The following is a 14,045-nucleotide window of genomic DNA, read 5'->3' as shown; positions in this document are numbered from 1 at the left end:
ATAAAATCTTAAGAAAAAGAGAAACAGTGGGGATGGCCACGGGGGTAGTGAGGAAGCACAATAGCCTCATGCTTATAGCCTCATGCTTCACAAAACTGGATTAATTGAAGAGAGACTTGGAATGTCTTGGAGAATTCCCATTTAATTCTGTAAGCAACAGAGGACCGTGTTCAGGCAGGAAGAGAGGACAAAGTTGTACCTGCTGGATGTCATCAAAGGTTTGGCAGGGGATGAAACCAAAATGAGCAAAAAAGGAAGAGAAGAGGAAATTGCTCATAACACAACTGGCACAGGGCTGTATTAAGTGAGGAGGAAGACTGGAATGGAAGCAGGTTCTGAGAGGGAGGAGGGCTGATTTTGCCAAATAGTCATATCATTCAATTCAAAAGAGTTGGAAAGGTTACTTACAGCTGGAGGGATATGGCAGTTCAGCAAAGGCCTCACCTCTCCGGAGTATTTCTCATAACTGATAAAAGATTTATCTCAGCTGTCCAGTGTAGTTTGCAAAAATGCTTCTTAATGAGCTTCAGGAAGGATTTCCTATCTTTGCTGAAAACAAATGGGTATTTGAGTCTATGGATATAAATGAAGGCTAATCAGTCCTCTTATTTTAGTAGCAGTCCTTGATCTCTACTGTTGAAGAACAGGCATATATCCAGGGCTATTTTTTAAATTCTTATTATAGGGAATATTCTTGTGTGTGTGCCCTCTTTATTCTTACGTAGTTGCTTTCCTCTAGTATTCTTCGTATTTTTTTCTAATTCTTGCACTTTGAATTCTAGAATTATTTCGGTATTATGCCATGTAAGAACATAGAAGTTTGGCTTGACAATGCTGCTGACAATTTATATGTCAGGGTGTAATTGTCTGGCATATTCTTTGCTATTTTGCATTCCTTTGCAAAGTATGCCTTTGTTTAGTCTTGAGGGAGTAGGCTTCTATGATTTTCCATATACTTGGGACAAGACTTTCACATAACTAATAACTGTTCTGCTTGGTATGGAATGCAGATGTTTGCATTTTCACACAGTTTCTCCAGTTGCTTCTCCATTCCTTTTGCATACTGCAAGGTGTCTAATCTATGATGAAGGATAGAGACATTTTTTTTCATGTGATTTCTAAGACAAAATTACATGGGTTATGGCAGACAAATTGGGCTTTCTTTCCAGTTTACCTCATTAATTTCTAAAATCTTACAGTCTGTTTTTGTGTTATATTTAGCACATTATAGAAAGCCTAATTATTATCCTTTGAAGTCATAAAGTCTTTTTCTAGGAGTGTGCCTTTGAAGCTAGAAAGCGTCTTATAAAAATTCAATGTTAATAAATATTTTTTATAATTTTGTATTGTAGTTGCACATTATCATTTTGAATGGAGCCTGTATCTTCAATAGATAAAATAGAAAACTTTTCATCCACTCTGGGAATTTAAGATTGATACATCTGTGCACATAATACTCTGATGAATTTTAATACTATATTACTTAAATATGTGGATGTTTCTTAAGGAAGTAATTGATACCTATAAAGGCCATTTCCACTTGTCTCTTTTAAAGGTTGCTTTTTTTTTTAATATGATCTTTTTGGATTAAAATGTTTACTATAGACAAGCTGTATCATATATAAAAATATATTGCCAACTTAACCCACTCTGGTATTTGGGCTCTTTCTTTTCACCTGACTTACTTCAGTCCTGATTTTCCAAGGAATGCAGTGGCTCTACTTGTTCCCATTTGGAGTTGTGATTTGTGCAGTCATGAGAGTGACAGTGACCACAAAGGTGGTTATGGTGGTCAGTGTCAGCTCAGGAGAATGGTGATAGTGATGGACAGCAACCCCAGCTGGGGGGAAAGAAGTGACAGGACTAGTTCCTGAACTTTTAATGTTCTCATTTCAGTGCTTCTGCCAGTTCTTAAAAAACCCTGTGGCATTGAAGTTCATTCATTTGTTTTTATGTTGTTTAATGTTAAATTTTTTATTTTGAACCAATTTGGACTTAACGAAGTTACAAACGAGTTATAATATAAAATTGAGAAAATAGAATTATAGGCTGGATAAGTGATTAGAGTCTTGCAACAAAGTAGGTATTCAATAAATGTTCACTGAACAATGAGAGTAAAAAGGGACTGAACCTAGGGTCTCCTGACTCTTCGTCTTATGATATTTTTGACTGCCCCTTTGCATTTCCTGAAGCTAAAAATTCACCCTGCATAAGCATGATTTCCAGAAAATTATAAGTAATTCTTTGATAGCTATAAACTGAGAAACAGTCTGTTGTTTTGCTGGCTATATATTTCTTATTAATAAATAACCATGTAGTGGAAAATAGAAAGACATTTGCAGACACAATAAAGTCTTTAATGCATTTGATTACAATTTATCTTATGCTATTTTTATCTTCATAGAAATTGGCCCAGTGACAATTACCACAGATCCCAAGAAATTTCAATATGAACTCAGAGAACTGTATGTTCAGGTAAGTGCTTGCTTTCAGTTTTATTTGTTTTAGGGGAAAGGAAAATCATCCTTTTAACTTTTGTCTGATTTCATTTATTTTTAAATCTGATAGAAATAATTGTTGGGTTTTAAGTTCTAGTACAACTTCTTTTTCTCACTTGAGTACTGAATGAATTGAACAATAGAAATAGGAGTGGGGCAGATTGGATTCATCTTCATTTATGCATCATCTATGGCTGCTTTCATGCAACAATAGCAGATATAAGTAGTTTTGACAGACTATTTGCCCTCATAGCTTAAGATATTTACTATATATGATCTTCTACAGAAGAAGTTTACTGAACCTTGCTCTGAGTCCCTTCATTGAGAGTCATAAGCAACAGTTAATCCTTTCCCTATAACAGAAATGATATAATTAAAATACTTTTGATATTCTATGCTATAAATCAACTGTATAAAAATTTTTGACCCTAAATATAATTTGGTTATTAGAGAAGAATAACATTGGTTTAGCTGTTATTCTGAAAACAGGACTTGGAGATAGGGTTAGTATGTACCTTCTCCCTAGTGGTGCTTTGAGATCATTGTTGCTAAATCCATTAATTAAAACAAAAACCTTGCTCTTTGGGGCCGCTTCACCTTACTACCCTCAATGGATCATCTCTGCTGTAGTCATTTCCAAACCTTTGACCACTCCCCATCGTTCATATAAGCTATTGCTACCTGGATCTTTGAGTACCTTTCTCCTTCAGGGCTGCCACTATTCTAGGGACTTCAGCATTAATGGGAATGACCTGTCAGAACCTTCTCCCCTCAATTCCTTGACCTGCCAGTCATCTTCAATAACCTGTTCTTTACTTCATCGCAGTCTTCCATTCCCACACATACCATCTGGACCTTATCATCACTAATCCATTCACCTCTCAAATCACTAATTCAAGCATCTGAACTGCCAGCAGCAACCATCTGTCCACTAAGCTTTTTGGCATAATTGTTTACAACTGCTTCTTCACCCCCACTGGACACTATCCTGTATCCCAGGTCATCAAATCTCTCCCTTTTTTTTTTTTTTTAACTTTCCTCCAATCTAGCTCAGAGTTCTATCATTTCAAAAACACATCTTGTTCCTTCTTGTCCATTGCTTTTCAGTTCAAAAGGAAAAACCTCATTCCTCTCTGACTCTAGTTATCTGCATAATTCATGCCTGTCCACCAGTGGCCAAGTACTGTTGAAGTCTCACAACAGGGCAGGTTGATTCCACTGTAAATACAAACCCACGTATCTCCACTGAACTCTTCAATACTCCCATGATCTTACTGTGTTTCTTTGCTCAATTAAATCTCTCATTTCTCCCAATGACAATTACAGATCTTATCTACTCTTTTTAAACCTCCACCTCTCAACCTGTTACTACTGCTTGTTTCAGTGAGTGACCTACTCTGAGCGAGTGACCTCACTTACTATTTCAAACATAGGCACATACAAATTGCAGCCCTCCCTTCCTCATCTCTCAAATCAACTGACATCTGGTACCCATCCTATTCTCATTCTTTACTCTATCTCAGCTCTTTGGCTTTCTCAGGATCCTAGGACTCTCAAACAGTTTCTCTCAACTGCTTAAAAGTTCCCATTTACTCTTAAGTGTGTCCTAGTCTCAACAAAACACAAGCAAATCCCAACAAACCAAACCATAAAAAGCAAAACAAAATAACAACAAATCTCTATTTTTCTCAAATCCTCTTATAAATAACAACTTTTATTCTTTATAGTTCCTTCAGGGTCAAGAAAGTTGTCTGTATTCACCACCATCATTTCTCCATACCCGCCCCCCCATTCCTCCATCTTTGTCACTCTAGTCCCCACAGCCCCACTCCATCAAAGTAGTTCTAGCTGGTGACATGTGAACTCTGTCTTGTTAAATGCAGCGGAAACATTTCAGTCATCAGCATATTATATGGACACCTTTGTTGTCTTTAACAAATACATCCTTCCCTACACTCTCATTTTTCTTTCCATTTTTCCTCAGCTTCCTAGGCAGCTCTTTCCATTGCTCCATACTTGGTCCTAAATCCCTGCTCCTTGTCCTCTGTTTGCTACCTTTGTGAATGATGCCTTCAATATTCTGGTTATACTACCAAAAAATCTGGATCATCCTTAATATACACCTCCCTTTTCCCCAACATCCAAACCATCAAGTCTTGGTTTTTAACTTTCTAAGTATTTTTTATATCCTCCCTTTAAGCAAAATCATCCATACCCACATAAATATTTCTAGCCTAGACTTTTCCTCTGAGATACAGACCTTTATGTCAGTCTCCTGGATGTCACAATGGCCCTCTCCAGTGAAACTCACAATGTGCCCTTTCCATTGCTCCCTACTTGGTCCTAAATCCTTGCTCTTTGTCCTCTATTTGTCATCTTTGTGAATGATGCCTACAATATTCTGGTTATACTACCAAAAAGTCGTAATATCCCCTTTCCCTCAATATCCAAAACATCAAGTCTTGGTTTTTAACTTTCTAAATATTTTTCATGTCAATTGACTTCTATTTCTGTTGCTACTACCCTAGTCCCAATGACTATATCTTTAGTCTAAACAATTGAAAAAACCACTTCTAAGTGATTTTCCTGTATTTACTCTTGCTTTTATTTTCCAGGCTATTCTCTATTTTAAGAACAAAATGATCTCAAAATATGTCTCTGAACATTTCCCCCTAATGCCCTCTGCAGTCATCTGCACCTCATCAAATTCGTCCCAGGATTTTGAGTGACCTGAGATCTGTCTCAGTTTCAGCTCTGCCTAGAGCCACTCTCTCCCTTGGGCTCTGTGCTCTATCTTAGGGGCCTTGCATAGAGCCTCCCCATGTGTGTGTCCTCACCCATCTCCTGGTGACATTTTTGCACATAGTCTTCTCATTAGATAGGAAGTTCCTGTCCTTCATCCTGCCTTCATTTCCACATTCCCTTAACCTAGTTTGAAATCCTGTATTCAAAGTCCAATCTTGAATATCACTTCCTCAGAGATCCTGCCCTGTCCTCCAGGCTTAGTCCTATCTCACTGCCTCTCTCCATCACAAAGTAGTTGGGATTTCACATTGAAGAATCATGTCTGATTTAGCTCATCACTACCCTAGTACCCTTACTCTTTGATGAATGAATGAATGACAGATGAATGAATATCCCACTATATATGAATCAGCAGAGTCCAAATTAGAGTTTGAAGTTTAATAGCTTGGTTTTACTGTTGGGTGAATGATTTGATTTGTAACTGTGCATGGTATGAGCATAATGGGGGCATAAGGTGAAAAAAACCAAAGCTTGGCATTCCAAATATGTATTCAGTCATGTTTCTTTTATTGTGCCTATGTCTACAATTTTTAAGTTATATACTAAAATAAGCTATATTTCATAAGTAGCTAAATAGATTTGTATAGTTATCCCTCATCTATTTCTCTTTTACTAAATTTATTCTGATGATCTTTTCCACTAATAATCCTCTATTTCCTTTCTCTTATACTATGTCATTCTTTTTCAATCATTTCTTGATACTTAGAATTTACTTTTCTGTCCCTCAATAAGGAAATTCTTTGCCATTTTGGATGTCCAGATCCTCTGAAAAAAATCTTTCCATAAAAATTTATGCTCTGTACATGGATCATGGGAATTAGAAATTGTATTGTGCTGGTTGTTAAAATTTGTATGATGCCTTATTCTGCCATGAGCTCCTGTGAGCAAGAGCCTTGTGCTCTTGTTGAGCTTCTGATTGACCTGTGGGATGAACTGGTATATTCATTAGAGTGGACTTAAATAGCTGTTGAATAAATAGATGCTATATGAGTATAGCCTCTTTTAAAAATACAGATTTTGACAGTAAAAAATATATCAAATATAATTTAAACTTTCCTTGATGGTACAAAGGATAACTTAAAGACCTAATTATCACTTTTCATTACACAGAGATTCAGAAGGGCTGAGTAATGGAGATTTCTAGCTGAGAGAATATTAAGAAAGGATTTACTATATTCATTTTTTTCTATGCAAATATACAGCTGAACTGTATTCTTTAATATATGGCTAGAATGAAAATCCCCACTTTCTCAGTACTGGTACTGGCACTTCCTGATTTTGCTGCCTGTCCCTTTCTTCTGTTCTGAGAGGATCTTCAAGGAGTTACCTTTATGCTCCATTTGTCTTCCAGGGTGAAGGATCATGATTCCCGACTCATATTTTATTGATTCCCTCCCCAGAGTCCTGGTGCATCACCTTCTGGAATTGAGCCCAATACAGGCACTCCGTAGGGTTATATCATATCTCTGTTCAAGAAAATAATCTTTGTTTTTCTTTCCTCCTGGAATCGAAGCTGGTGTACATTTCTCTGGAGGTTTTCTGTGGACTGAATACATGTCATGGGCTTTATGTTTGCATTATCTTGGGATCCAAGAGGATGCTTAAGTAGAACAACCAATTTGGAAAGAAAACAAATATTTACTTTTCCCCTTTATTCAATATTGGGCATTATTGTAGGCACTGGGGATACCATGGAAGTTTTTTGTTTTTTTTGTTTTCCTTTCAAAGATTCAATGTTTCTAGTGAATTATTCCTTTTTAAACGAGTGGCAAAAATTTCATTAAGTAAGGGACAAATATGAAAAGACTCAAGGCTACATCATCGCTTAACACCTAATCTAAAGAATATATTTTGCTTTCTCTTTGATATTTGGTTAGAGAATATTTTATTATTTCATGAATCAGTCTAGAAACTAAATCTCACAAATTTAATAAAATTTTAGTATGAGATGCAAAACTTTGTTTTGTATATAATTTCTAGACCCCTAAGTTCTTCTTCTACCACTTTTAGTGATTCCCTCAAATCATTGGTATCATGAGCAGCAAGAATTGCTGTCCCATTAAAATGAAATTAGCTTTTAAAAAAAATGTAAAGTCAATTAATTTTTTGCATTTGTAATAGTTTAGAAAACAAGAAAAATAAATTTAGTTTTAAATAAATTAAATAATTGTGCATTGACATTACAGGAGGCCTGGCTACTTTCTTATAGTAATTAATATAGGTAACTTGAAAAGCATTTAAAACTTAGAAAAAAATCACCAAACTTAAATCACTAAATTTATAACATTAATTTCATCTTCCTTTATCGTCTTTCATCTGGAAAACAAGAAGTAACTTGAAAAGCATCTGCGCTTTCTCTCTGGGGAAAAGAAGGGAAGACAAATGTCAACAAATGTTATTCAAATCACACAGAGCTTGGGAAATTAGTATCTCTGTAAATATGTAATGCAAAGTCCTGTCTTGGGGTCACATTTTTTTATAAGAAACAATAACCTTTTTTTATTTTTAGAAAATGGTGTAGCAGTAATATTCTTTTACATCTTTTATCTATATAATTTTTTTAAAGGTTTTATTTATTTATGAGAGAGAGATCACGAGCAGGGTTGTGGAGAGGGCAGAGGGAGAGAGAGAGAGGCAGACTCCTCGCTGAGCAGGGAACCTGATGAGGACTTGATCCCTGTCCCGGGGATCATGACTGGAGTTGAAGGCAAACATGTAACCGACTGAACCACCCAGATGCCCCTTATCTATATGTTTTAAACAACAAAAAGTAATTAGTTAAACGTTTGAAATGCAAAGAAAAGGGAAGTTTTACAATAATGGAATTACAAGTATTTGTACAGATAGTTGGTCCCTAAAGCAAATCTATTAGTAAAATTGGCCTTTAAAAAAAGCAGGAATAAGATTAAAAATATGTAGAACAGCATTGTCACACAGTAACAAGAGAGTTATGAAGAAGATGGAGGTAAGGTTCAATTATTGCAACTCTTTAACAGAAATAAAAGGGTAAATAAACAAACTGCAGCAGGCTGAGGTTGAGTGAAAGAAAAAATGTTTTGCTGAAGTGTAAGAACAATTGATGCTAGGATTAACTGCCAAAGAAGAGTATGAGAAACCATGGCCAGATAGGCCATGACAGTTAAAAACAGGAGGACAAGACAGTGCTGTTTTTAGAAGAGCAATTTATGATAACAGTTTAGTATACACTTTGTCTAATTTCTAGTATTAGTATGTTAAAAGTATGCTTTTTATTTCTAGATTTATAGGAAAATCTTCTATATGAATTTTCAAAACCAAAGTGATGTATAATAGAAGGAAATTAAGGGGCCACCTGGGTGGCTCAGTTGGTTAAACATCTGCCTTCAGCTCAGGTCATGATCCCAGGGTCCTGGGATTGAGCCCCACATCAGGTTCCTTCCTCAGCAAGGAGTCTACTTCTTCCTCTCCCTGCTGCTTGTGCTTTCTCTCTGTCAAATAAATAAATAAAATCTTAAAAAAAAAACCAAATAAATTAAGAAAAAAGAAAAATGACTAGAAAAGGGAAGGGATTATATGTAAGTGCACATATAGACACGCTATAAAACTATGAAAGATGTGATTTCTGTTTTTGGTTGGACATGATTCAGCTGAAGACAGCAGCTTTTATTTCTGTTTAAGTTTTCTTTCTTATAAATGCATGTATATTTCTTTCTTACAAGTACAGGAGAATGGCATGTATTTAATTTAGGGAAGAGGGTGAGACAAGGAGTCTACTATATGTAACTCATAATACGGGTAAAAGCTTCAAGAATAGTAGAAGCAGTGTCTGTCATAAAGTATGGGCTTGAGTTAGCTGTTATTACTTCTGTTGTACTACTACCTCTAGTACCCCAAAGTTTTTTTTAAGGGAAATGATCACCAAATAATCATGCCATAAATGACCAACAATTATGGAACATGTGCCTTGTGGTTTTGCATGTAGTTTAAAGTCATCCTCTGAATTCACACCCACACAAATATTCCTTTTTACAAATGAGAATACTCAAGCTTTGAGATATTAGGAATCAGGTCTTAGGTCATCAAACTGGCAAATAGCAAAGCTGTCTCAAAACTGGAGGTTTTTAATGCCAAAGCCAGTGCCCTTTATCACTCTATTTTCCTTCTAGATATTCATTTAAGAAACCTAATTAATCTAATCAAATTGACATTTCATTTGTAGAATTTGTCTTTGTATTTTATTTTAAAGTTAGGGATATAGAAAATTAAAGACAGATGTAGGTCTGGGGCTGGTCTCATCCTCAATGAAATGAATTTATTTCTTGAAAATTTTGGCTTTTACTACTACCTCTCATCACTTTGAGTAGTTGGCTCACCTAAAATTACTGAGTAGCAAATGAAAAAATTAATTACAAATAAAAATTGTTCTTATTGCTCAGTATATCTTCTCACTACTTACTGTGTTAAGCTTAAAATATAAGTATGACCTCACAGACATGTTGGAGAGACACATGGACAAAATGCTCTTTAAAGGATTGAAAGATAGTATTCATACTCTAGTTGTATTTGTAGATGATGTTTTGATTCATTTTTTATAGAAGGCAGTACTTTATTTTTTTAAATTTTATTTAAATTCAATTTGCTAACATATAGTATAACACCCAGTGCTCATCTCATCATGTAGCCTCCTTAATGCCCATCATCCACTTACCCCAGCCCCCCACCGACCTCCCCTTCTGCAATTCTTTGTTTCCCAGAGTTAGGAGTTGCTCATGGTTTGTTTTCCTCTCAAATTTTTCACCACTCAGTTTCCCCTCTTCCCTTATGGTCCTTTCATTATTTCTTATATTCCACATATGAGTGAAACCATATGACAATTGTTTTTCCCCAATTGACTTATTTCATTCAGCATAATACCCTCTGGTTCCATCCATGTCAATGTAAATGGTAGGTATTTATCCTTTCTGATGGCTGAGTAATATTCCACTGTGTATGTGTGTGTGTGTGTGTGTGTGTGTGTGTGTGTATCACATCTTTATCCGTTCATCTGTTGAAGGACATCATCGCTCCTTCCACAGTTTGTTTATTGTGGACATTGCTGCTATGAACATTGGGGTGCAGGTGTCCCATTGTTCCACTACATCTGTATCTTTGGGGTAAATGCCCAGTAGTGCAATTGCTGGGTCATGGGTAGCTCTATTTTTAATTTCTTGAGGAAATTGCACACTGTTTTCTAGAGTGCCTGTACCAGTTTGCATTCCCACCAACAGTGCAAGAGGGTTCCCCTTTCTCCACATCCTAGCCAACATTTGTTGTTTCCTGTTTTGATTATTTTTGTTGGTAGAGTTGAAAGTTTTTGGAGTTTGAATCAAACACCTATTAAAACTTTCATTTGCTGTTGGAGTTTTCTTCTAGACCATATGAATTCTCTGAGGGACAAATAATAACCTAAATTCTCAGAGAGTAAAGAGAATGGAGGGGCCTGAGTGGAAATGGTTGGCTCTTTTTTTTTTTCTTTTTTTTTTTTTTTGGTAATGCTTGGCTCTTTTCTAGCTATCCACCCTAGTACCCTATCCAGAGCAAAAAGCAAAATGATTTCTTAGCCGTCTTTTATGTGCACTTCAAAGGACAGAGAGTATAGAAGAGTACACTGACTACTGGATTACTTTTTCAAAGCAGAATATTAGGCAGAATGAGGTAGGTATGGATTATAATGATAAAAGTCTTGATTTTCTTTTCAAAGTGTGCATGTGTGGGAATGTTTCAAAGGGTAAACACATGATTCATTGCAGAGTAAATATTGCAGTTACATATCACAGAATAACATTTAAGAAGAGGAATTCACTGACCCATGATGCCTGGATTGACACTGTACATGCTACTTACCCAACCACAGGATTATTCTATTTCCTGTAATAAGTACTGCATCTAATTTTGTCAGTTTTTAGGTGATGGTAAGGATGGAGGTTAAAATGTTTACATTGGGAGAATGTTTCTTGGTCTAAAGCCAGGATTCCTAGAGAAAACTATCAGTCTCACATTGAACAAAATGAATGTACAGGAAATTAAGAGTTTCTTCTCCATCCCAGTTGATTAGCAGCAGTTCTCAAAAAGCTGTCTTTATTCTTAGGCCTTGAAAAAGTGTCAGGAAGAATTGTGGAGTCTTGGTATTGGTATTCACTTTGACTGTTATTTGTCCAGTTATTCCATCAGATGTCTGAATCCCTTCCAGAAACCTATCAATACCTCAGAAATGAACTAACCCCAGTTAGGAATTTAATAGTACTGGTCTTCATCACCATATAATACATGGGGCCCTCCTCCAGAGTGATGTCCTAAAGCCTGTGTTGGTGTTCAAGTCTGATATGGGCTTTCTTTGGCAGTCATATCATATTATTGAATTCAGGTGCAGTCATCAGCTCACTCTGTCAGATTTCCTCTTATAAACTTTAAACCATGTTTCCATCCTTCTAGATTCATGTTGATTTTTGAAACTCCTCATTTATCTAGTCTGTTTATATATATATGAGTCTCCTCCTGTGAAATGATCTAGATCTTAGTTCATCAGTTTTGTTTAATGACTATTAGCTCTAAAATAACCCATACAACTTGTCTATCTCCAACTTACCTATGAATTATAATGTTCATAAATTACAATGATTTTATTATTAAAAAAGCATTGTGTTGATCATTTTTTTGCCAAGGCCTAAAATTACATAAGCAGTATAAATAACGTTTTTAACCCATAACACACACATTACACAATCACAAAATTATGATCTCAACTACCCAGTAACAAAGATAATACCAAATATAAAATCCATATGTGACTGTTAGAGTAGAAAGAAGACAGAGATTTTAGTGGGCAGGCTGTGTCTGAGGAGTATTAAGGAAAGACAGAAGAAGGGTTACAGCCCAAGGAAAACAAGGAGAAATAAAGCCTGCCTAATCCTGGAATAAGCAGATGATGAATGGTTGCAAGGGCCTCCTTAGGCTCACAACCCTGCCCTCTTCTGGCTCATTCTCTTTGAGCAAACAAGGGAGCCATATATTAGGAGAGATCAGGAATCCCAACCAGGGACCCAGGGCAGTGTCTTAATTTGGTGGGAAAAGAAAAGGTCACAATAAAAAGGTATAGAATCCTTGAAGGACAAAGGAAAGAATTCTCTAGGTAGTATGAAGGCATATCACCTTCTGATTTATTTATTTATTTTTTTTTAATAATTTTTTTTTAATTTTTTTTTAAATTTATTTATGATAGTCAGAGAGAGAGAGAGAGGCAGAGACACAGGCGGAGGGAGAAGCAGGCTCCATGCGCCGGGAGCCTGATGTGGGATTCGATCCCGGGTCTCCAGGATCGCGCCCTGGGCCAAAGGCAGGCGCCAAACCGCTGCGCCACCCAGGGATCCCCACCTTCTGATTTATTAATCACAATATTGAGTGGCTGGTACGTTGTGTATCCTCTACGATTATTTAAATTGAAGTGACTGAATCTCCCCCTAAAACCAACATGAAAGAAGTTCCAACAAATTGAAAGATCAGTTGTTGAAGAGTTAGATCCTTACTACTGACAGGTGATAACCTGAAAGCCTGGAAATGGTTGTAATTGTTAACTGTTAATGCAGTTAGTCTGAAAGCAAGGTCTACTGTTTTGTGATCCCTTGATTTGGATTCCATCTTCTCCAAACTAGTAAAGGGCAGTATGGTGGACTGCCTGGACTGTAACATGTTGTGATTATAGAGATTTGAAGTTTGGGCTCTGATATACTCTGGTTATCTCAGTATACCCCTGCTGTGTTTTCTGTAAGTGATGAAGACCAAATGTCACTAATACATTAGGATTCAATAGTCATTCTGATTTATTTTATACTTGCTTGGATGCAACTTTGTTTTAGGTTGGATGCAATGTAATGGTTTCCATATGTACCTTCTGTTTTCTTCGTCATAGAATCACACAACTGTGTCTTTTCAGGAAGAGAACTGAGGGTTATAAACTTTGGTTCAGTTTAAGACTGAGTTTCATTCCTAAATTTTACAGGTAAAGGGTAAATGACACAAATAAGACACTTCGAGCAGTGGGTGTTCCACATGAAGAAAAATATGGTCTGACTTTAAGACGAGGCATAGTAGGTTAGGTTAGAATAAAGGTAAGTGTTATAAGGCCACTAATACTTATTTTGGACTTAGGCATGAACCTGCCAAGAAAGTTTCTTTTTTTTTCATTGCTTAGAGTTAGGCTTATCTGGGAAACTAGTATAAACACTAGTTCAGTGAAAATGGATGCTGAGACTAGAAGAATTGATGAGTTGACTAGAAGAGAAATAATAAGGCATGGGTGAGAGCCTGCTCTGAGATTAGCTTCCTAGTACTCTGACCCCTTGTTTGATGGGCATTTTCCCATTAGGTTTTGGATAGGGACCTCATTTTTCTCCAACTCCTCTCAGGGTTTAAAGGTTCGGTTTATTTCAGTGCCACTCCCACATTGTCTTGTATTTAGAAAAGACAGCATGATAGTCTCTGTTTTATTACTCCCTGGGCTGATAAGATTTCTTTTCATTCTTATTTTATCTTACTTTTCAGGAATTTAATTTTTAAACACAATTATCACTAACTCTGAAGTTACAGGTTTTTTTTTTCTTTAATTCCGGGAGCGACATTTACTGTAAAAGTTCACATGCTTCTGTTTTTCCAGTACACATTTTTTTTCAATCTGAAGTATATTTGGCAGCTTAGTAAATTGTAACCATCGGTAGAATGATAAAGATA

The 14,045-nt window shown here is 36.2% G+C and overlaps 1 protein-coding gene across 1 annotated transcript in view; it reads left to right on the top strand.

Moving 5' to 3' along the window:
• HMCN1 (hemicentin 1) overlaps window positions 1-14,045 on the top strand; it is a 465,430-nt gene that overhangs the window by 100,646 nt on the left and 350,739 nt on the right. Inside the window, exon 2 of the mRNA XM_041767864.1 lies at window positions 2,405-2,475. Within this exon, the coding sequence (XP_041623798.1) occupies window positions 2,405-2,475 (71 nt within the window). The remainder of the gene's footprint in view (window positions 1-2,404; window positions 2,476-14,045) is intronic.

The sequence above is a fragment of the Vulpes lagopus genome, chromosome 1, assembly GCF_018345385.1.
Source record: "Vulpes lagopus strain Blue_001 chromosome 1, ASM1834538v1, whole genome shotgun sequence".
Lineage (NCBI taxonomy): Eukaryota > Metazoa > Chordata > Mammalia > Carnivora > Canidae > Vulpes > Vulpes lagopus.
This window is presented reverse-complemented; position numbering and strand designations above follow the sequence as displayed.